We start from the raw sequence: 24,864 nt of genomic DNA, 5'->3' as shown, positions 1-24,864 counted from the left end.
AAACCATTATATTTCATTTTAAACACTTTTGGAGATTTATATTGTTTATTCATAGCTGTGATTACTTTTAGAACAGGTTAAGGGTCACATTAGGATGAATCCTAAATAAGAAGTGAAACATAGGCTTCATGGGCCACTAGGAGGCTTTGTCACCACAAGATAAACATCAGCAAGAGTCAAGCCAAAGACTATTAGTAGGAAAACCTTATCCGCTTTAGCAAATTGTCTCACAAATAAAAGCGCACAATTTGATTTAGTTTATAGATTCTTTGCAGATGCGTCTAAAATGCATTTTTATTGATCAGTTATTAACACATTTACACACACCAAAAAAAGAAAAGAAAACTAGCACACAATGTACATCCTGCATGCACACACCCATGTTTCCAAGTGCATTTATTTTTAAAACAAATTATATTTCCTTTGAAAAGTATGCTAACCTTCAATCTCTTTAACACAAATATCAAACATTTTAGCAACGATAATATTTCATTAAACTATACCATCCCTCCACCACTATATTATGGTGGTGGATGGATAGTAGTAAAGATAGTGCATAGTATACTACACTTATAATGCACTTTTAGTCATTTTAAATTGAAATACACGTGGACTTCCTAATTTATTCCTCATCCATTTTTGTCCTGCAGGTTTTAGATTACTCCGCTTCACTACACCTGAGTCAAATAATCAGGTCATTATCAGCACTCTGGAAAACTTGACTACACTGAGGAGTTAATTCTGTTATTTGAGATGTGTTGAACCAGGGATATGTCTAAAAGTTGCAGAACACCGGCCCTCAAGGCCTGGATTAGAAGACCCCAACATCATATGCAGCTCTGGAAAAAATTAAGAGACCACTTAAAATGATCAGTTTCTCAGATTTTACTTTTCATAGATATATGTTTGAGTAAAATGAACATTCTACTCAAACATATATTTGAAAATTCTATGAACTGAAATTCCAAGCAAAGTATTAATATTTATTTTCAGAAAATGAGAAATGGTCAAAATAACAAAAAAAGATGCAGTGCTTTCAGACCTCAAACAATCCAAAGAAAAGAAGTATATTAATTTAGAAATAACAATACTAATGTTTTAACTCAGGAAGAGTTCAGAAATCAATATTTGGTGGAATAACCATGAGGTTTTCAATGTGGCTCTTTTCATTTTTTTTCCAGAGCTGAATGTTATGACATGAACTAAACTTTTCCAAGCTAAGCTAGTTTTTACTTTATTTTGAAAAGACTGTTTCCAACCGGAAGTGACCGAATTATGTCAGCTTGTTACGTTGCTTGATGACAGCGGACTCGGGGAATGTACCTTGGCTGAAGTTTTGTGTTACACATTTCGCACCAAGCCTGACTGTGTAATGGCGACCGCCGGACGCTCCTCTGTGGGGAAGTAATTTGAAACAGGACGGAATAAAACAGTAAGTGTGAAATCAAAATGGGCTTTAACGTCTAAGTTAGCTCAAATTTAGTTAGTATCACCCACGTAAGAACTTCCTCCTCTCCGATGGCTGTTTAGAAGCTAGCTTAGTTAGCATGTCCGTTTTTTCTTCAAATTCAACTCTGTCTCAGAAAGTAATAATTATAACCTCCTAATAATTATATTATCATTATAGTTCGTGAGTAACACGATTAGATTAATTCGATAATTTACCGTCTTTTATGGTGTTACATTGCCGTAGAGCTCTTTAGCAGGAGCAACTCTTCGGACGGTCAAAGTTAGTCAATGTTAGCTTCCTGCTAAAAATCTGTTGTCGGTTCTGTTAGCAGGCTGAGAAGTGTAAACAATAGTTCCATTTCATTAATAACATTAAGACATTAGGTCTTTTTATTTTTTTTATTTCAATACTGCTGTACTCATACTCTCGCTATATAGTAATTTTGTTGTAGTTTAGATTCTTTCCAGTTCTCAGTGTTTGATTTTCAGAGACACGACTGCACGGCATTCCAGCTGTAATTGCTTTGTAATAAAATAGTAATAAAATACATAGTCACTATTTCTGAAATATTACATATTGTCGCCCATCATCTCGCTGAAAAAGGCATTGTGCAGTGCCGCTTTATATCTAATATATGCATCATTACATCAGTTTTGTGGCGCTTCATTTAGAGTTAATGTAAACCATGCAAACACTGTCAAAATTACATGATCGATTCATTGCAAATATATTTAAGCTGACTCTGATCCGTTTGCATGATCAGTTGAATAATTTCCAGTAGTTAATAACATATCCACTGGTTAAAATCAACAGAGGCAGGACAGTTGTTTTACTACCCTTACAGTGTTTGTGTCCCTTTTTCTCTAATAGTCTGAAGCTGCAATACAGATTTTTATAGATAGTGATTTTTTTTCTTTTGTGTTAATACTATAACATTTAGAAGAAATAATAAAATGTGCTACAGGTTTCTTGATGGAGATAGTAATTTAAACCAACTGATTTTATTAAATTTTTATCTGCACCACTTTGAACGGTTGATGCATTTAAAAACCAAACTCATGGGGGATTATTGTTTTGATGCAGGAAATCTTTAGGTACGAAAAAGATAATCAAAGTCTTTAATCATTTCAGTATCAGAGCTAATCAATGGGGGAAACAGCTGATTGTTTAGAGGTTTTCTAGCATTTTTATCACTGATTGAATTTCCTACCCCAATGGGACATTTTGAGTGTTGCTATTTTCTCTTGTTTTGGAGAAAGATTGTCCTTTTTGTTTATATAAATAAGATTGTGGTCAAAGGGACGAAAAGCATATTTTGATTTGAAACAGGAAAAGTATTAGACAAAGTCCTTTAATCTTCTCTGTAATCGAAAGGGAGACAACAGTTCTGTCGCAGATGAATACAAGATTCCTGGGCTGTGAAAAGAGACCAAACTCACTCTCTTACAAGCAGACAGACTTTATTTTTGCTTGTCAACAGGGACCAGTCTCTCCAGATTTGTTGTCTCCAAAACTGACCTCTGTCAGTTTCTGTGTATTTCTGTTATTCCGAGCATGCGAGAAGAGCATGTTATGATCAACATTCACGGACAGTGTGCATGTTCCTGGACTTTAAAGGTTATCTCAAAAATATTTATAACACAAGAGAAAATAAAAGTAATATGTAGATTCAAATGCATTGAAAATACACTTGATATTTTAGATCTATGAGTATATTTGTTGATGGAGTACCTTCTTACTCTAGAGAATGAGAATTTGCTAAATATTTTTATTTTACATTGAATAGGTCTTGATGTATCTGACATTGGGACTCTAATGTCAGATACAGATGCTGGATCTAATATTAGATCCAGCATCTAATATTAGATGCTGGAGAAGGAATTGATTTGCAAAATGCTTGCTAATCCGCTTTAACTTTAATTTGAATTCTGCAAATGACTTTGCAGGTTGTGGCGAGTGCTGATTTCTCAACTAGATGACTGCCTGTCTTAGCGAGTGTTAAACATGTGTAAACACGTATTATAAAATGCTACATGACAGCATTTTTAAAGCCAGCAAGACATTCTTTCTTCATACACTTAGATCTTTATAGCCTAAGCAGTGTCTTTTCCTGTTTTGTTATTTAGATTACTATCACATGTGAACGTCTGGGAAATCTCACGATTTTCATGAAGTCTCTCGGGAGAAATCGATTATTGAATACTATATTACACTTCAATATTGGAAGCACATTGCTGTTGTTGCCCTTAAACAACAGCAATTTGACACCTTGACACTTTTTTTTTTTTTTTTTTTGGGTTACATTATTTTTGTGATGGGATGATGCCAAAATAAGATTTAAAACATAAATTTGTCAAATTGCACAGCCCTATTTTGGCTAACCTTGAGATATTTCTGGATTTCTTCTGGTGGTTTACAATCAGTTTTCTAAATCTTACTTTTGACCTCCAATAGACAATGCAATAATGGAATACACCAACATTGTATCTATGAAACTAAAACTACTGGCACTGTTAGCCTACCGTAAAAATATTCTGCATATTTCTTTAAAAATGTGGCTCAAACCGTTTTAAGTGCTGAAGTATCTGCTGGTGACGATGTCTGGCCCATTTCGATACTTCAATCTAAAGTTGTACATTGTGTCATTGCACATTTGAGTACTTTTTAAAAATCTCAAATGACGTTTTATTGGTCTTTTTCACGTATCTGCGTTTAGAAACCTCCCATAGGATGACATTCATTGGTCTGCAAATTGACTTTTCCCTCGTTACTTTTTCCCCACTTGCGTGCGTTCTGTACATAAATGGTGTCCAACACCCAGTTCCCTGAAACATTGTATGATCTCAAGTGTGCTTAAGTGGCTGCATTCATTGAAGGCTTTGTTTCCTGCCGCCTTTGTCAACAAACCATTGACTCTTCTTAGCACTTTTGTTGCAACATCTGAGTCTTGTGTGTTATGCTGCCTTCAGAAAGTGAGGAGGAAGCCAAGTGCAGAAAAAATATCTTCATTTTAATGAGTACAAACAACACAGTGCAAAAGTGTTGTTTTAGCGTCCGAGGTGCGTCAGTTTCTCAGGAGTTTTGGACAACACCAGGCGTCGTGGAAGTTGTCCCAATCACTTTTCTTAGACTTGCCAAAATCCAAAGTCGGTTTGTAGTTGTGCATTTAGGTTTTCAACTTTCGGTTCAGAGAAGACCGCCCTGACTGCCTGAAATTCAGCTTGCTGGTTTGTGATCCCAACAAAGCGCAGAAACGAACCAATTGGGAGCAGAGCATTGGTGAGAGATCAAGGACCACAACAAGAGCAGAAAGCAAAGCACTGGATGTAAAACCAAAGTCAAAAAAAGTTTAAGGTAGATGGCTATGAAATGGCTGGTTTTAAAAACATACTCTAGCTTGGTTTTATTTGTTTAAATTGAGTAGAAGTGGTAAATTTGATCAGATAATTTGCTAGAGGAGCTAATAAGAAAAAAAAAAGTAGCTGACAAGCTTTATAGCAGCTGGGAGTGTCAGGCTTCCTCATTTTGCGTGTGAAGTAAATATGTGGCTCCTTCTCTCCCGTTTTTGCTTTGTGTGTGACTTAATTGCATGTCTTGTAAACAGACTTATTTGCAGTTTTCTTTAAAACATGACATCAGTGTGGATGCTTTCTTTAAAGATTTTCTTTTTTGATGCAGTTTTAGAACGTCTTAAAGTTAATCAAATTAATTGTCACACAAGGTCCTAAATTACAAACCCGTAAAACAGTACTCATTAGAGAGAAGTAAAAGTATTGAAATGGACGGAGAGCCTTTGTGAACTCCAGTTTGCTCATTAGTTGAACCATTTCTCTTTATGCCCTTTCCTTCAAATTGAAAGGTATTTCTTTGTTGTCTGAGTTGTTAAATGGAGATGGTTAAATTGCTGATTACGATGTAAATTCTTTTAATAGGCTTTGATACCTATTTATGCACAGACTTTGGGGCTCATCATCGTATCCCAGACGAAGTGGAAAAGTACCTCACTCTGCCTTCTGCTATCTTCCTGTTTAGTAAACAATACTCAGAGGAGCATCTGAGGCATTTGCTTCTGTATCGGCTGTTCCCTCTCTTTGTTTAATGCCACACTATTCCTGAAAATACTCAAGCTAAAGATACATCAAGGTATATGGGTAAACGTATGACTGATGAGTCCTGGAGATCCTTGAGCGTACAAGATTACGCTGTTCTTATTTCTTCATGCGTTCTTAAGTGAATATCCGCTGCACTGGGAAGGACTGCCATTTTCTCAGTGTGCTTAGTAAACAAGGTTATATTTAAGAAATGAGTTTTAGTCAAGTTTCTGGGCTGTCCCTTGGTCCGAAGCCAAAAGAACTGGAAGCATTGTCATAATCAGGAAATCTGTCCTCAACACGGAATGTCACCGGAAATTAGCGTACGTGACGAAGGCGGCCAAGGAACATTTTTAGACGGACATTTCCAGTCATAGTTGATCCTGGTGAGTTTCAATTGTAACAAATTTTGTCAACTGGAGAAACTTTCACTGTTTTCTCCTTAAAACTGGACCCGAACTTTTAGCTGCTTTATTATGCAAAGAAAATCACAGATTAATCTAGCAGAACACCTGGTCCTAAATATGGTGTTTTGAAGGACACTCCAACTGGAAAATGTCTTGAAAAAACAAGAAGTAAATTGAGGAACTCTGAAGCAATCCTACAGGAAATGACAGATCAATGATAGTTTGTCTGTTAAAATGACACAACTATTGTGACATTTGTCTAACGTGTAGAAACATGTTGTAAATACCTTTGCCATCTCTAACTCACTTAGAGTTGAAGGAGTTCAGTTTCACTTTGACAACCACATACTGTTATTTATTGTGACGGCACGTATCGGCATGCTGCTTCTTATGACTATCGGAGCTGATTCTTGTTTTCTGACATCCTTTAAATGCCTCGGATGTCCTGTTGTTTACCTTCTGCTTACAAAAGGGACTTTCAAAGATGCAACCAAAACTCTTTGATTGTGAGGAGAAAGCTGTGGTGTCAGTAAACGTGCAGGCAGATCCGCCAGATGAGAACTTTGTGTTCAGTTTAGGTTTTATATATATAAAACACTTACCCCTTTTCCCCACTTTTTGCCAGTTCCAATTTCTCTGCAGGAATGATATAAGATCTAAAAGCAGTGTTCAGAATAGTTTCTTCTAGATTACCTTCTGTTAGTGGTTATCTGTTCATATTGGGATTAGAGGTGACATCACGTCGCTATAAGAAATTGATTAATAGTTGACAATGTTTCCGTCTTCCCTAGAGAATATTGATCCTTACCTTAAGACAGAATTTTTTAAGGCTGCTAGCTTTTCCAAATGAAGTATGTTCATGACAGAAAAATGCTGAAAGCTCAAAGATTCAGCCTTCCTGTTTTCTACTAAAAGTCTTGCTCTCTCTCTTGTTCTCTTCAGCTTGAATGACCTACAAAGGGCAGGTGAAAAATAGTTTTTAATAGCTTTTTATGTCTGTTTCCTCTGACTTCATTCTAAGCCAACTCTCACTGGTATTGGAAGAAGCTAACATTGCATCCTCTTCCCTTCGTAACAGCATCCACACCAAACAGTGTTGCTGTTAGTACGACATGGTAGCGCCTGGTCTTGTGTATCTACTGATTAGATTTTTTTTTTTCCAGTGGTCAGGGTCGATTTTTTTTTAGCAGTCGATCACCTGGTGCAACTCAGCAGCACAGAAATGATTTTCCTTTTGGTGGTGACTTGGCAAGATGCATAGTTGTCCAATTAGCCGTCCTGACACTTTTTTTTTTTTTTAGATTGGTTCCAAACTCTGAAGTTGTTCAGTTCAACACATGCATATAGTTTGAAACCGCAATGAGAACAGGTTTATTGTTGCCTACTTGTATTTACTTTGGCAGTGGGAAGTGGAAGAAACACTGTGGAGGAATGTGAATGTTAACATTCAGTTATGGTTGTGTGACTGGGTATGGTCACATTCTTTTTAAGGTTTATAAATAATCTCAGATAACCGGCGTCTTCAAGGCGCTGCTTGATGTCCAAGTGTGCAGTCGTGTTAAATGTCTCACTGCTGGTTGGCTGAGCATCTTAATTGTCTGTTGCAGAGCGAAGGTTCAAAAAAAACAAAAACAAAAAAAAAAACGGGGGGATTGGGGGGAATATTTTGTTTATTGCTTCGCCGGTGCCAGTGTGTTATTGCAGTGTGGTGCTAAGTGCTATACTTGTTAAAACCATTACCACTGCCTCTCCACATGACTTACTTTATTACTATTTTCCCCCTTCCATTTTGACTCACAAATTATAGTGTGACCTTAGACTGACTTGATTCCCCAGCGGAAACATTGTGCTTGGAAACGGCATTAGTCATAACACTGCCTAGCAAAAGTGTGATTTATTTAATTATTTATATATATTTTTAAGAGTTTGCAGCAGATTGAAAGTGTTTATTCTGCTACGGCAAACTTTTTACCCACGGGGTCTCGTCTGAAGAACTGGGACACCATCCCGATGTACGAACTGTGTTAGTGTGTGATTCCCCCTGAGCGCCACAGACCTGGAAGCACAGACACCCTCTGACCTCAGCCACATGGAAAGTCCCACTCAGTCTTTCTACATCGCATAGGCAGGACTTTCCAGTTTAATTACACCACTACATTGCAATTTCACATTAAGGTTGGTTGAAATTACTTTTTCTCCCTTGTTAAAGCTTCCTCCTGCTTACACAAAGGTTTTTCGGTTCATCTGACAAGCCAAAATGGTTTGTTATAAAGTTGAATTATAGTGTTATAGCATCACTTCCCTGTGTAGTTTTAAAGTTCACTTAAAAATGTTGGGTTTTTAGTGAACGTGTTGCTGTTGGGCACTGTGGTGGAAAGGAAAATATTTATCTGTTTCGGTACTTTTGAGGAGGTTTTAAGTTTGTTTGGGGAAAACCAGCCTTTGCAAAAAGTGATGCAAATTTTTAGATCTTACTGTTACATTGTGGATATTTTTAAGTACTTTCTGATTCCTAGCTTTTCGTAAACTTTAGCCAACTTTGACCAAATTTAGGAAGTCCTGATTTCCGTCTAAGCACTATATTTACCTGCATTGACAATTTAGTTAGGACTTAATCATGATATGTTCACTAATAAGAAAAATATTGTATTTTTCATTATTCAACTCGCTTGTTGCCATTCAGACAATGAAAACTATTGTCTAGATAATATCACATCCCAATATTTTTGACCATTTTTCTTAATGACTGTTACCGTTTTATAATTCTGCCAATGAGAAGAGACTCAAATGTAATTCTATTTTTGCCTGGCTTTCACTTTTCCTTTCAAATTACTTGCAGCTCAGCAGGGAAAGAACTATACTGCAGCTAAAAGCAGTCTGTGACTCCAGTACTACATCTCCAAAATGTGGTCAGACTTGGATGCATTCATGCCTTTTCCCCTTAAAACTGTAGACTTTCACTGTACTTGCTTCTAAGTGTTTTTACAGAGGCAGTCCAGTGCATTATGATAAATGACCCAGATGCCCCTCATAAGCTTTCAGAAAGTCGATTCAGCACCGAATGAAAAGAGTCATGGCACCAAACCGAATGTATCTTGAGGCTGTGCAGCTGAAAGCTTGTTTTTTGTTATTTATTTATTTATTTATTTTACAGTTGACCTGCAGCTTTGAAGCAGACATCTTGCTTCTACCTACAATCCGTTGTGAGTGCTGAAAAGCCACAGCCAGTCAGAATGAGGTTTTCTGGCTTGTAAAACTGCTGCCTCAGATTGGATTTGCAGTGGTTATTTAGTCACCTCTTAGCTCGCTGGGGATTTTTCTCCAAAATGATGCCTCCGGTTTACTTTGTGGAGCTGAAGCACAACTGAAATCAATGTAGTTTTTAAATTTATAAAGCTATCTCTCTCTCTCTCTCTCTCTCTCTTTCACTGTTAAAACAAAGTAAGGAGGACTAACTTCAGAAATAAGGCTATGTTCACACCGCAGGCAAAAGCGACCCAAATCCACTTTTTTTTTGCCCCCATGAGACCTATATCTGACTTTTTCACAACAGTGCGAATTGCCCAATTAAAAAACAAAAAGAAAGAAAAAAATCTGATTTTGCCACTTCTATATTTGATACTGAGTCAGTTACGCATCCAATTGCGCCTGCAGTCTGAATGTTTATGTTTTATTAGGCTTTTATGTTATATATGTTATATTTATTGTTGTGTCATAACTCTGCAGCAGAAAAAAGCCAGATGCGGTAAATCAGGACGAAAACAATGTCTGAAAAACATAATTATGAACTTATGAAAGAAGTGTGTGTCACTGAAGCGCGTTACGTCACAATCAAAACAGTCCTTGCTTTGACTACACATCTAAACAGACTTCTCTGCAGAAATTGCAGTCAGTTCTCTACAAAATGCCATCGCTATTAGCTGTACTTTCTTTTTATTAGCTTCCTTCGTGTTGTTATGAAACCGTCGGCTCCCATTGTCGAGTAAACTTTAAAGTCAATCCATAAACGGCTCCATTCATCATTACTTTTATAAACGATGTTGCTGCTTTGCCAACATTCTTCTTCTGCGGGTCGCTTTGGGTCGTAAACCGTTCACACAGAAGTCTTGTTGTGGTCGGGTTTAATTAGTAGTATGAACAAAAGAAAAATAAAGAAATCAGACTGCAGCATCAGTCAGATCAGACCGCTGTGTGAATGTAGCCTAGAACTCATAGTAAAAGTCCTAATATTTGTTAGTTTTTTCATCATGCTGAATTTGTGTTTTTCTTTCTTCCAGGCCCGTGTGCAAACCAAGGCCTCATCATCTCGACCTCAACACCCGTCTGCAGCTGCTGTGATCTGAAGCAGTGGAGCGCCTTACTGATTTGTTTTCCTCTTCCTGCCATCATGTCGTAGCTCAAGTCGTGCTGCTCCCCTCGCTGGGCATCCTGTCTCTTGGATCTCTTTGCATTTTTTTTTTTGATTTATCCTTCCTTTCACCCCCTCCTCACCTCATGTGGTGATTTCTAAGTGAAGCACCGGTAGCGCCTCTTCTGGCGCCATGAGCAGCCTGCAGCATGGCAGCACAGGCTCAGAGCGAGACCTGCACTCCGCTGCGTCCTCCGTTAGCCTCCCCTCGGTCAGAAAGAATCCCAAAAAGCGACGTCTGTCCCTCCACTCGTTCTTCGGACGCAGACTCCGACCCGAACGGGACTCCAAGCGGAAGTCCAGGACTCTGTCGTCCGGAGCGGACGGCGTGGTCAGTGTCGAAAGCGTGCAGCCCGAGGCCGGCGTCGACAAAGTCTCCGCCCAGCCTCCGTCGGACGTGGCGTCCACGTCGGCAGGGACGGGGTCTTCGTCGGACCTGCTGGAATGCCCGCTGTGCCTGCTTCGCCACACCCGGGATCGCTTCCCGGACATCATGACCTGCCACCACCGCTCCTGCGCAGACTGCCTGCGCCAGTACCTGCGCATTGAGATCTCCGAGTCCCGCGTCAACATCACCTGCCCCGAGTGCTCGGAGCGCTTCAACCCCCACGACATCCAGATGATCCTGGGAGACCGAGCCCTCATGGAGAAATACGAGGAGTTCATGCTGAGGCGGTGGCTGGTGGCCGAGCCGGACTGTCGCTGGTGTCCTGCTCCTGACTGCGGGTAAGATGGAAGGCGGTGAGATCACATGGTCTGCTCAGAAAAACACCAATCAGCATCAAACAGTCTCTTTATCACACATTTTCCATTTAATTTTAATATATGTATACAGTGCCTCACAAAAGTATTCAAACTTTTTTCCAGTTTGTCACTTTATAGCCACAGACTTCATTTGATTTCATTGGAATTTGATGTGATTAATAAGCATTTAGTGCAGAATTGTGAAGTGAGAGGGAAATGACTCGTGTTTTTCAAAATCTTTACAAAAAAAGAAAACTGCCTCTGTGTGCAAAAGTGTGTGATGAATAATTAACAACACATCACCCTGAAACCGCCACGAAGCGTGTTTTTGACATCATCGTGCTGTGGGAATGCTTTGTTGCAAATTGATCGGAATAGAGAAAAAAAAAATCCCTAAACAATACTGTAAGGTTTGTCCCTAAATCAGCTGCATGAAGGATAAATGACGCAGAATTTAAGTTACGGGCATCGGAGGAAAGCATCCTGAGTTGTAACGTCTCCACGGTTACTAGCGTTAGCATCTCCGTCATTAAAAGTATACATCAGCATTGGCATCAAAGGTAGGAAAACAACAGGCCAAATATGTTAATATGCAGAATTTGCACGCATGCTACTTAAAATATATTGCGTCCAAATATGTAGTGTGGTACATATTGTACAGCCTTCCACACTTTTCAGATCTTTATTTGAAACAAAAATTAAGAAACGTATAGTTTTTTTTCCTTTTGCACCACAATAATCTGCTACATTGTGTTTATCTGTCACATTAATATCGATATTTTATACCTTCTAGTTTGTGGCTCTTAAGTGAGGAAATATGAAAAAGTTGTATGTGAATACTTTTAAAAACTAACATTGTACTCATTTAATAAGTACAAAATTATGTTTTTCTAATACTTAAACAAAAAGAAAGCTAAAAATCAAGACTTCGGGTCTGATTTTGCTCCGTAAAAATCAACCCCAGTGTCTGCACTCGTGCTTGGTTTAAACTTCGGTTTCAATACAGCCGTTTTGTTTTTGTAAGTGAAATGAGTCATCCAAGAGAGATTTGAACAGGAAGTGCTTACTATCATTCTGCTGACGTGAATCTGTCCCATTGTTTTAGACTGTGGGAGAATACGAAAGGTAAAAATAGACGTCAGAAACGCAAATTCAATTCATGGTTTTGTTGCTGATCATCATTAATGCACAGAACCCTGAGTGTCACTGTGACGTATAAAATCACCTTAAACGTGGAAAGAAAAACAAATGAAAGACGTAGTTGAATGTAAAATCATAAAACTTTTACACTAGGTATTTCAGACTTCACCAAATAAAAGAAGAGGTTCGGTGCTTTCTGCTTCAGCTGCTGGAGGAGGTCAGAGTTCATGTCAGTTTATGTTCAGGTCAGTTTGGAGCCAGGAGGGATTCAACAGTTTACTCACAATGACCAACACCGACCTGCTGACCCTGTTTTCTTGCTCTCTCGGCTTCATCACAAAACACCGTACTGTTAGGCCATGGCAGCCACTCGACACACAATGCACCTCTGCACCACACATGGCTGCTGTGTTTGATTTGTTCCAGAAACTTCACGTCTTTGTATTGATTTCCCCATTAACCTGAATTTACTCTCTATGCTGGATTTGCTGCATCAGCAGCTGAAATGATGCTCTCAATCCCAAATAACTGATTTGACCCACTGCCAAACTATCAGCTCCGTATCTGTTGCTGTTACATAATTGTGGTTTAAAGGTGTTTAAGGCGTTGTTCGTTAGCTGAACTAGTTTTTCGAGTGATAAATTCTTTATTTGTAGCAAAGTTAAAGTTTGCCTAGTTTTAGATCCTGATGTGCTTCCACTTTTGTTTTGTTACAGCGTTGCATTGGTGCCGATTTTCTGTTTTTATGTTGATAATCAGATTTGTTTTCAAGCTTAAACTTATTTTAGCTTGCAATTAGAGTGGAATTATTTGGCATAATTATCTTTTAAACAAATGATGAGGCTTGTCACATTAACAAATTTTAGCTGGACGACAAATGGTTCCAGAAATTATTGCGATAAATGATAATGTATTTGTTTAGAGACCTTTTTCAACTAAAACACAAGAACCAGAAGAAAAACAAACTATTAAAAAAAAGAAATAAAAGCCACACAAAACTGAAACCATAAATAAAATGAATAAATATAAATTTATATATGTGTTTTACTAATATTAATTAATTGTTTGTTGCTACAGTGTCAAATGACACCAGTAACTCTTTTAGCAGCAATGTAATGTTAGCAGATGTTGGTGGCAGGGATCCTGTGCAGCTTTACAAGTCAGGAAAGGGATCAAATGTGGTTCAAGTGTTTTCCAGATCTTGATGGATGTGGAAAATATTTATATTTTCCTGGCTTTGCTCCCTGCTTTACTTACTGCATGATAAGAATCTGGTTAAAAAAAAAAGCAAAGGGCCTTCAGCTTTTTTTTTTTTTTTTATTTAAAAGATCCTCCGAATCCATCTGTCGCCCCCTGTCAGTACTTGTTTTCATCTATTCGTCCATCAGTCTCTTCGTTCTTCGTTCTGCCATTGCGTTCATCTATATATCCATTTCTTTATCGATTCATCATCCAACCAGCTTCTTTCTTCTTGCCTGCAGTTTTTCCAAGTTTCATATTCATAGCCTGACCTCTGTGGAAAAATGTGCCTTAAATACACAGAGAATCATAACTGCAAATGTGGAAATGTCTGAAAGGAAGGGTTTTATGGTCGGTATAAAAAGTTTTATTTCGATCACTGTACTCTGTCCAGCTGCCTTTCACTTGTGCGGAATATTTTATTTCCTGCAGCGACTCAACTGCAAACATTTGAACTTTCAAAATCACTTTTACTGAACATTGCCTCCCTCAGCTTATCACCTTGAAGGTGTCAATATGTTTCCAGTGTGGGTCTCTGGAGCTTCCTGTCCCAGTATGAGGTTGGATGAACAGAGTAGGAATTAAAACTTCCCAGGAGTCGGGTTTGCTTGCTGAGAAGTGCGTGGGGAAACACGGGGAAGTGAAGACGTCAAAACGTCCATTTGGAAATCAGCTTTTATACAATATGTCATCAGTTTGCACACTGAAGTGTTAGTTTGGAAACTGTCTGGACTGGCTTTTTTTTTTCTTTTCTTTTTTTAGCCATACGTTCTGACGTACAACTTCAGCTGTTAAATATGTACAGCATGGGGGTTTGTACGTTTAAAAAGAACGGCATACGTCATAATAAGTATTGTTCTGATTTTCTAACCTTTTTTTTTCTGCGTTTTCAGTTTTATTTCCTCCCAAGTCAATCTGTTAATTTCCTCTGAAGAAAAAGGTAGCTAAAACTGGAAAATTTTAGGGAAATCTTTGAGGTCACATTTAACCATAATTATGAAAATGTTCCGTTTAAATGTATAACTTGACTAGATGAGTCAGGAGGAGAATAGCTTGTTCCTTATTCAGCTGAATTGTATTTCAAAAAGTTTATCATGAGAAGTTGGGGGAAAAAAAACTTTGTTTTATTGGTTGAATGTTGACTTTGCCTTTTGGGCAATTTGCAAATTTCATCTTTTGTTTTTATGTTTCATCTCCATTTGCCATGACTCTAACCCAAGATAGAGTGGTAAATTAGCATAATGACCTTATTTAATTTTATATAGTTAAATTTTTATAGTATCTTTATTGTCTGTGTTGTTTTTTACTCACTTTTAGAATGAGGAAGCTCAGGAAAACAGCTGCTAGCTTTTTCAGTCATCATAGATGGAAAATAGTTTATTTAAAGCAGCTCCAACTGCAATCTACTTTTGGTTTTGTTTACTTGTAATTTTTGAATTATAAGAATGGGTGGATAAATCTTGTAGTTGTAGCTCATTGGTCTGCAACCTGGAACTCTTTTGACCTTCCGCAATACCTCTTGATATTTGGCTAAATTAGAGCAGAACCAACTAATTTAAATCTTTTGAAAAGGCAGAAGTTTTTGCTGTTGTTGTTGTTGTTGCATAGAATAAATCCTGCATTGAATTTCCACAACAAAATGACAAAAATTATCAGCGACGTTTATTTTTTTTTTCTCTCATCACTAGGTTGGAAACTAAACGCCTTTTAAGATGTTATGTTTTTCTTTGTTTTAAATCTTAAAAACTGAAATAAAATGAACACAAATCTCCTGCAGTAGATGCTCATTAATACAGTCCAGGTTCACATCTCTAAACCAGCATTCTGCTCCTATTTTTTCCCCTCCTCCAGGTATGCCGTCATTGCTTTCGGCTGTGCCAGCTGTCCAAAGATCACCTGCGGCCGTGACGGCTGCGGCACAGAGTTCTGCTACCACTGCAAACAGCTGTGGCATCCCAACCAGACATGCGACACGGCGCGGCAGCAGCGGGCCCACAGCCTGCGGCTCAGGAACTTCAGGTCGTCGTCCCTCAGCTACAGCCAGGAGAGCGGAGCAGCTGGTATGAAGGACGATTGGTCACTAAGTCTTACTTGGTTTCAAAGTTTCTCCGTAGCCGGGTTTGCTACCTCTTCACCGACCCGTTCGCTTATGAAATAAAGTTTTATGAGTCTGACGGTGGTTCTAAAGTGGATTTGATCACCTGGGACAAATCCTTTAGATCACATCAGGAGCAAAAAACATCAGTCATGCTTTCAAAAATGCAAAAAAAACAAAAAACATTAATCAAAAGGAAAGTTTAGAAGATTTCACAGTAATTGTGTTGTTCAGAGGGTCTAACCTTGTCAGCCTCTCCTAGTTTGATACTTCGTTCACTTTGGCCTCATTAGTCGGTGGGGGGGTAAAAGATGCTTCCTGGACCCTCCTACATAAAGGAAATGAGCTTCTGTCTCTGTTTAGTCAGTCCTGGTTTTTGTTGACATAATTGTTGCCATTATGCTCAACAGTCTCCCTTGTTTTTTTGCCTTGGTTTCCTTATTTACTTTGATGAAAGAATCGCACATTCTTAAATATCACATATACCTTCAGTGTCACAGATTGTCTAGATGTTTACATCATTTTATTTTGTTGACATATAAACGAGTTTGCAGTAACAGGAACGGTCTATGACCTCCATCACATTCTGGTTTGTTTCTCCTTTAACCATCCGTTGCAGGTGATGACATCAAGCCGTGCCCTCGCTGCTCTGCTTACATCATCAAGATGAACGATGGGAGCTGCAACCACATGACCTGCGCCGTCTGCGGCTGCGAGTTCTGCTGGCTCTGCATGAAGGAGATTTCTGACCTTCACTACTTGAGGTGAGCCGCGTGACGCCACGGTTGTAACATTCACCGCTTTGTTGTCGAGGTTCTGCGTTATTAGCTTAGTTTCTCTTATTATCTGTTGTTGTCATCAACACCAAAACCTGTCCTGTCACCTAGTCAGTCATTTCTGTACTTATGCTGACGAGCAGAAGATTTGTCGGTTTCACATTTGGTGTTTTACTCTTTGCTCTTTCGCTTTAGTGGAAAACATTTAGTGTTTTTCCTGCATTTAGTGGTGGATATATGAAGAAGAAACTCAGCTTTTTTGACCTTTGAGTCGGTGTTTGTCGGCCCTGGTCCTCGGTGCAAACTGTCCTGTGTTGTTAAGATGTTTTCCTGTTTCAAAGCACACAGTTTAAAGCGACGGATCATTAACAGGCTCCTGCAGAACTTGTTGTCCTTGTTCCTTTCAAATGTCCTCAAGTTTATATGCATGTACGTCAACAGTGCAGAGTTTGGGGTTTCTCCTTGGAGGAATTTTCCGAAACATTCATTTTTAGAGCCAGATTTAAATCCCCATCCTGGACCAGGATTTCTAAGGATATATTTTATTTTATTTTTTTGTCTACAGTAATAATGTGTACAGTTTTTCTCTTGGAGATCTAACAGACCGTTTCCTCTCCGCTGTCTTCTCAGTCCGTCGGGTTGCACATTCTGGGGGAAGAAGCCGTGGAGCAGGAAGAAGAAAATCCTCTGGCAGCTCGGGACGTTGGTGGGAGCGCCGGTGGGAATCGCTCTGATTGCCGGCATCGCCATCCCAGCCATGATCATCGGGATCCCAGTCTATGTGGGCAGAAGGGTGAGAACTTCCCTAGCACCGGTTTATTTATTCACAGATCTCTAGTGTAGTAATTACTGCTTTAAGTCTGACCTAAAAATAGTGTGCTTGATCCGTGAGTTTGTCAGAATCAGGAGGGAGAAAGAGAAGAGTAAAAATCCATACTGGAGGTTCGGTTGTCGAAATCCAGATAAAGAGGTCAAAGTAGATGGGTGGTTGTGCGTTTTTTAGGCCCCAAAGTTATCTCCTGGTTAAAAATGACTATCGTGTCACTTCTCCTCGTCTGTTTTACTCTAAACAGACACTATGCTGAGAATGTGTATTTATGTCCATAAGTATAATGCTTATCATCAAAAAGTGTATGTATTTTAGTAATTTAATTTAATTAAATAAAAAACAAAAATCCTTGCTGGAGAAACAATCTGTGTAGAGTTGAGGAAAAATCAGTGAAAGTGACAAGAAAAGTGCTACATTGTGAAAAACGATACTATATACTCTCATACTCTAATTTTCTGTGAAAATAAATGTTGGGCTTTTAAATGGCAGCAAATCAGAATCACCTAAATTCACAGAAGTAAATTCTTTAAATATTACAGAGTGCAGTTAATATATGTTGTGTACGTTCCTTTATTTGAATGAAATTGCTGTACTAAAAAAAATTGTAGCTGTACGAAACGAAACACTTATCCCGCTCAACAATTTGCCTCATCAGATACATAATCGCTACGAAGGAAAGGACATCTCGAAACACAAGAGGAACTTGGTGATCGCTGGAGGCGTGACGCTGTCGGTCATTGTGTCTCCTGTGGTTGCTGCAGTCACTGTTGGTAAGAGATCACCTTTCTTCTCTTTCTTTGTTACACAAGTTGTCTTGACATTCATAGTAAATCAAGAGCTTCCAGTAACTGGGTGAAACTATATTTATTTTTTTCCTGAATCTCTGCTTTCGCTGATATAGAAAGGAAATGTTTACTCCATCTGTTTCCTGTGCGTCTCAGGTATCGGCGTTCCCATCATGCTCGCGTACGTCTACGGCGTCGTCCCGATCTCTCTGTGTCGGAGCGGAGGCTGTGGCGTTTCCGCCGGTAACGGGAAAGGGGTTCGAATCGAGTTCGATGACGAAAATGACAACATCGGCACTGGGGCAGTGGCCACAGGTGAGAATCTCCTAAATACTAAAAAGGATGGAAATCTCAAGAAGTAACAGCAATTCTAAAGTTCTCAACAACTAGCCAAAAATTACAGGGAAAAACCTTGACACTGGGTTTGTAAGGTTCCTTGAAAATGCTTGAATTCCAATTAAATGTATTCAAGTGCTTGAATAAAGTCGGTGAAATTGCACAGTTTTGCAATAAAGTGCAATCTAACGTTTGATTAAAAGCCTAAATTTGGAAAACTTTACTTGGAGATGAACCTAGGTATTTTCATACATGTGATAAAAAAGAGGTATTTGAAAGCTGCTGGAATGCATTTAGCTTGAAGCACAACGTTTGTGTGTGTGTGTGTTTGGTTTACTTAAATCAGCAGTTGTTTTTACCAGCGCTCATGTTGTGTTGCAAATATTTGTCCTGGGCTTGGTCAGGACAAGTATTTGGGTGTGTGAGGCTGAGCTGGCTTAGGTTTCCCTTTGAGCTGTTGAGCGTGAGAGAGGAGACACAGAGTTGTATTAAACATCACAATGGCAGTTTTTGGAAATAGTTTTAGAACAATAAGTGTTAAACATGAGTTAAATGTTTGCATCCGTCTGATTTTTGTCAAGATTTCATGCACTTTCTGTCTTACCCACAAAGTCATAGAATATTTGGGTTTACTGCAGCTAACTCAGTACGTGTTACTTTTTTTCCTCAAACTGCTCTATAACTAAACAAATCTCCCTCCCAGACACGACGTCTGTGGCGGAAACTCGGCTCAACAACCCGAGCCTCGGCGACGGCGCAAGCGTCGGCGGCCTGACCGGCCTGAGCCTCAGCGTCAGCGGGAGCCACATGGAGCGCTGCGGTGTGAGCTCCGCTCAGCGGGACAACATGAGCGACAACGCCAGCACCACGGCGCTCGCCGGAACCAGCATCACGGGCAGCCTGTCCGGCAGCTGCTACAACCGGTAAAACGCTGGAGCTGGACGCTCCCTTCGTTGTTAAGATGCCTCCTTTAATGACATTAGCGACGGCTTAATAGCCGAAGCATATGACGTGGGAATAATGCGTCTTGTTTTTCCAGTTTCAGGGCTTTTTTTAGACACTAATCGTGGTTCTTTTCCATAGTCGTGTTCTAAGCAATGGAAAGACACAAAATCTAGCGTCTAGGACAAATGCCTTTGTTTTGTCTCATTTCAAGCATACTAACTTTCAAAAATAATTATTTCTTGCTATTTTCAGCAGGGAGGTGGCAAGAATTTTCCTCCTGAATATTAAGAAGGAAATTCCTTAATATTCAGGAGGAAAAAAGTATTGGTTATAAGTGAAATAATTTGCCAGCGAAACGAGAACGATGTCATCAATACCACAGATTTATTGACTTAAAACAAGCTCCTATTTCTTGCTGTAAAGTTGCATGTAATTTCGCTTTGTCTCACTTCAAGTGTACTAAGATTCTTACGCTAGAAACTAGACCAAAAATACTTGCTGAGATTTTGTGTTTTTGCAGTGTAATAATTAGTTTGAATTAATTGTTTGTTTCCTCCAGGATGGAAGTGCAGGCCGACGTCCAGAAGGAGCGCTGCAGCTTGAGCGGCGAGTCGGCCACCGTCAGTCTGGGGACGATGAGCGACAACGCCAGCACCAAGGCCATGGCCGGCTCCATCCTCAACGCTTACATGCCGCTGGAAAGGTTAGCATTCAGTTCACACTCGTCCCGCAGCGAGCAGCTGCTCACACACGTTATTAGTGGCTGGGGAGTGTGTGAGCTGGAACTAGTTTGGAGCTTGTTCTGTTTTTCAAACTGTATTCTTAAAAATTTTTTTGATTATTTTCTAGTCATCCAACTCAAATAAAATCAAAGGAAAAATGTAACTGTGCTGGAAATCTACCAAAATGACACCCCAGGTTGTATCACACATACTTTTAATGAATCAGAAGAAATGACCAAAAATATATATTTTTTTCCTACCGTGAAACATCTGTCAGGATTTTGACAGCACAATAACATAAGAAAAGGAAGTGAAATCGGGGCTTGAATTGTATTAATTGTAATTAAAATAATTGTCAACTAATTTAGTAAGCGATTAGCTTTAGTATCTAGACTCTAAAACAGGACATTTGTTGAAAGAACAGGAGACACTAAGACAAAACTGTACAAAGATTATATACATTTTGATAAAGAAAAACACCTTCTTTGTCTGTAAATATGTTCTATCTGGAACTACTCAAATGGTGGGATTTTAAATAAATCTCCTTTTTTTAGCAGCTTTTGCTATCCAGAAAATAAGTAACAGATCAAGCATAGCAATCGAAAATCCTCAGAAAACGATCGTGAGCTGCAGCCACAAGTGAAATCGTCAAATTGAGCCAACAATTTCCATTCCATTTTACTTTGTGTGAAATGCGTAGATCCGTTAAATGTGGCATTTGTTTTGCAGAGATGGCAGCCTGGAGGCTCCTGCGGACTCCGAGTCCAAGCAGGACAAGGTGAGGCACTGCAGCGCCAGCAGCAGCATGGATGAGGCCAGCTGCAGCAGCGGCTCAGCCGCCATCAAAGCTGCTGGCGCCGATGGATGCGTGTGCACGTGTCCCTCCGCGTGCAGCTGCGGGCAGCCTGGCAACCAGTGTGGCCCCTCTGCCTCTTGGTCCAAGGAGCCCACCGCCGCTACCACGGGCAAAAAGTGCAAAAGTAAGCTCTGGAGGAGAGCGAGCAGCGGCGGCGGCAGCAGAGGAGACAGAAGAGTGAACGAGACGCAGGGCGACATCGACTCTCAGCTCCTGGAGCAGCGGAGCGCCAACTCCTCCGAGCTGGATTCTCCGTCTCTGAGCGGCAGCCTCCCCTCGGTGGCCGACTCGCACTGCAGCCACTTCTCGTCCGAGCTCAGCTGCTCGGACCCCGAAACCGCTAAACCCGCCCAGACGGACCCTCCGCCCCACCAGCCCACCATCACACCTCTACCCGAGGTGGAGCACGACCGCCTGGAGCAGCTGCCCCCTCAGAGCGGCCACGCCGCCCTCGCCCACCGCCTGCTGGCCTCATCCCCACCCGCCTCACCGAAAGACAGGTGCAGCGCGACGTTCCTGTACATCAGCGAGGAGAGCGCCGGAGAAAACGCGGAACCGGAGGAGTTCGTTAAAGAAACCAGCAGAAACTCTGCCGCGCTGCCGGTGAGCCCCGCCAGGAAGCGCTGCATACAGACAGACATCTGAAGACGCTTCCCCGTCCTCACACTGTGCGACCGCTGCAAACTCTGTTAGCTTTACCATCAAATTTAGGAGAAATCAGGGTTACGGATGCAAAGTGAAGCTGTTTAGTAACAGAAGGTGAGAAGGAAGGAGGCTGGAAGTGTAGAAAATGGCCTGGACTTCTGGTTTCCAGAAGTTTCAGCCAGTTTTCAGAGCAGTGTGCTTGTTTGCAAGTAGATTTGAATGTACATGAACATGTTTGAAGCAGGCTTTGAGCTTTGTGAGATTCTGCAGATCTGTGACGATCGGCATAGAACGGACAGTTCCTTCATGTCAGAATGGTTTCCTAAAACCAGTGTGTGAGGATGTTCCAACCAGGAGATTGTCCCCCTTTTTAACATCCAGGATATCCTTTTTTTTTTTTTTTTTTTAAAGTTCGAAACCTGTTGTTATTTTAGCACAAAGTTGCATTTGTCATCTCCTTGGTCAGGCTGATGATGTTTTGGTTTATTTACTTAGCTATGATATTTCTAATTGGAGATTTTTCAGCCAGTAACATTTTTATAAGTTTCCACTTCAGTCGTTTGCAAACAGACTTGCTGAAAAGGTTCATGAAAAATGTAGCGGTTTGCTTTTATCGCTGTAACATTTAGTGAGTTTTGTTTAATGTTTCAGCTGCTTTCTGAGCCACTTTTTGTCCACAAATCGGCCTGTTGAGCACAGAGTGGAAAATATGACAAACAGGAGAGAAAAGGGTAAAAAAAAAACATTTAGATTGTTGGTGTTGGATAACCAAAATCCAGTGCATGGGAATGTAGGAATAAAAAATAAAATGACCTTGGAAACGGACATAATCCCTGACCAACAACGTATATCAGGAATTGATTTTAATCATTTGAAAAAGCCTCGATCGGGACATCTCTAGCTTTCCTGATGCTGGTTGGAGTAAGTAATCTAAGCTGCTATCATGAAACCTAAATGTTTTCATATTTAGTCTGCAGAAAGCTTTTTTTTCTTTTCTTTTATGGTAATCAAAGAATGATCCGGTGTTTCCAGTTTACTCTTGGATTCCCTCAGGATTGTTAGAGACTCGAGTTTAACGGTGGGACCAGATGATACAGTAGCCTCCTATATTTTCCAGAATCATCAGACATTAGAAAAATTATATATTTGCTTTTGTTTAAGATGCGACTCATGTTTCTGTTTTACATATTTGCTTATTTTTATGTTAAGCTTTGGGGAAAAATTGGTCTTTGATCCGAATTTGTTGGTGTAACCGAATGATTTTTGTCACGAATCCAGATTTTTATGTTTAGATATTCTGGACTGAAGCCAGCCAGCTTCGTGCTTTCTTCCCCTTCATGGTTTCCTATCTGCACTGGTGAACAGGACAGCTGTGTCTCTGCTGATTTACCAGATTTCACTACATGTTCAACGTACAGTTGAACCATAAACACATTAATTTAATGCAGTTTCTTAAATCATATATTCTACACAGAACAGAGCCCTATTTTTTACACACAAACGTGTAGCATTTCTTACAAATTACAGGGCTTGTTGTAATAAAATGACTTCGATTCAACCAAACTATGTTTGCAATAATGAAATAAGCTTTTTAGACAACTATACCGTCTGAGCTGAAGTTTCCTCTGTGGAAACGCCTGAACTTTATTTGAACTCATGTTGTGCATTGAGAACTTGCTTCTGTATCCAAGCACATTTATCCTAATATTCGATATTTGCAGTGACTGTACAGTATTGGTGATAAATTGTTTTTTTGTTTTTTTTTGTTTTTTTTTTTGTTTAAATCCAAATGAAACTTTCTGAATCTGAACTTTGAGTGTACTTTACCAGCAGGCTTTTTTTTTCTTATGTTTTTAATTTTCTTTTTCAGAAATGACTGATGCAAGTAATTTTATATTTGTCAGCACCCGACAGTGCCTTGGGAAAATTTCCTGTGTGTATAGTGTTTTTGTCTTATTTCTTCCTGTCTTCATGTGATAAATATACAAATATTGTTGGATGATTTTCTGCCTATTATTAAAATGGACAAAATCTTATGAACCTCACACAAGCGGTTTTGGCCGACCAAAGACCAAATGTTTTGTCCATACTAACCCCGATTATACCAAATTATTTGATTGGTTTGAGGTTTTAAAATGTTCCCTTGAAGCCATCAAAGTTTATGTAAAAAAAAATATAATAACCACCATGTTGGCATTAAATGCATTTCCTCCAAAGTGACACTAAAGCTACATCTCGAGTTTTGCAGCCTGACCTCTTCTAGGCGAAATCAACCAGCTGTTTATGAGCTGCTTTAAAAAGTTGGAGTAGGAATTTCTTTATTTTCGATGAACCTCGGAGTTTATTTTCCTTTTAATTCCTCTTCCTGTTTGAGTTCTGGTGTCATTATTTGTTGTCTAATTTTGCTGAAAAGAGGCCTATGCTATTTGGAAACTTCTGTATTTTGACTCCTTGCATCTGAATGTGCATGTTGATGCATATCCTTCAATAAAACAATTTTAAAAAAATCTCGATCAAGCATTTTCTTGACGAAACGTTTTTGCATTTTGGATGCTCAGTTTTTGTTTTTCAGGTTTTCCAGCAATCCACATTTAACCATGTTTAATTTCTTGTTTATTCTTAATATAGTTTCCCTTTGTGGAATTTTTCTTTTTACTTTTTGAGAAAGGCATGTGTTGCTTAAAAGTTGTAAAAGGAAAATTACAAGAAGAAACAGCAGTCATACTGTCGTTTATTTACATTTGTATTCAGTTATTTACATACAGTACATGCTTTTACATTCCATGATAACAAAAAAAAAACATTCCAGAAAGAGCTGAGTTTATTCATTTAAATTGGAAGGGATTATTTTTAATCAAAGAAAAAAAAATGAAATAAAAGATGTGGCACATCGTGTTGTATAGAGTTACATGTTCTTGTAGTGATGATTTGAAATCCCTCCTGTTTAAAGTAGGAAATGAGAATATTTTAAAAAGATCTTACTTTCAGAGTTTGAATTTTTTTAGACAGCTTCGCTTCAATACTAATCAGAACTGTTTTCATAGTATTTTCAACAACATGCCAAGTTTTCTGTAGAAAAAGGCAAAGATTTTTGTACATTATTCAAACTACCTTATTTTCCGGACTAGAGAGCGCACCATACTATAAGCTGCAGCTACAAATTTAAAAACAAATAAAATGGAAACGTACATCATATATAAGCCGCACCGGGTGAAAAGCCGGTGGTATCTCCGCCGCTCTCGGTTTTCCATAAGGGTCCAGCAGAGGGCAGCAGAGGGCTGCATCCTAATAAACCTTCTGGATTTATTAAGGACACAGCCCTCCGTCTCCAACGCCAAACAGGGTTTCGTTCACCACGAGTTTACGTGCAGCGGCTCTATTTCCCTCCTGTACTGC

At 39.4% G+C, this 24,864-nt stretch overlaps 1 protein-coding gene across 1 annotated transcript; it reads left to right on the top strand.

Moving 5' to 3' along the window:
• Positions 1-1,283: 1,283 nt before the first annotated feature.
• rnf19a (ring finger protein 19A, RBR E3 ubiquitin protein ligase) lies at positions 1,284-23,986 on the top strand. The gene is made up of 10 exons (XM_007547791.2): positions 1,284-1,432; positions 10,226-11,082; positions 15,331-15,539; positions 16,194-16,338; positions 16,981-17,143; positions 17,835-17,949; positions 18,121-18,279; positions 19,004-19,223; positions 19,805-19,948; positions 20,697-23,986. Exons 2-10 carry the CDS (start codon positions 10,490-10,492, stop codon positions 21,466-21,468), a joined length of 2,520 nt encoding a protein of 839 aa, XP_007547853.1. The 5' UTR covers positions 1,284-1,432; positions 10,226-10,489; the 3' UTR covers positions 21,469-23,986.
• The last annotated feature ends 878 nt before the right edge of the window (positions 23,987-24,864 follow it).

Source organism: Poecilia formosa, unplaced genomic scaffold, assembly GCF_000485575.1.
Source record: "Poecilia formosa unplaced genomic scaffold, Poecilia_formosa-5.1.2 Scaffold21, whole genome shotgun sequence".
In the NCBI taxonomy this organism is placed as follows: domain Eukaryota; kingdom Metazoa; phylum Chordata; class Actinopteri; order Cyprinodontiformes; family Poeciliidae; genus Poecilia; species Poecilia formosa.
The sequence above is the reverse complement of the archived record's forward strand: the minus strand, read 5'-3'. Positions and strand labels throughout refer to the sequence as shown.

Excerpts from the sequence above, each read along its gene's own strand:
- rnf19a (XM_007547791.2), top strand. The coding sequence starts at position 10,490 with ATGAGCAGCCTGCAGCATGGCAGCACAGGCTCAGAGCGAGACCTGCAC. Across the intron at positions 17,144-17,834 it reads CAGTCTATGTGGGCAGAAGG|ATACATAATCGCTACGAAGG; the intron begins GTGAGAACTTCC and ends TTGCCTCATCAG. Across the intron at positions 19,224-19,804 it reads TCCGGCAGCTGCTACAACCG|GATGGAAGTGCAGGCCGACG; the intron begins GTAAAACGCTGG and ends TGTTTCCTCCAG.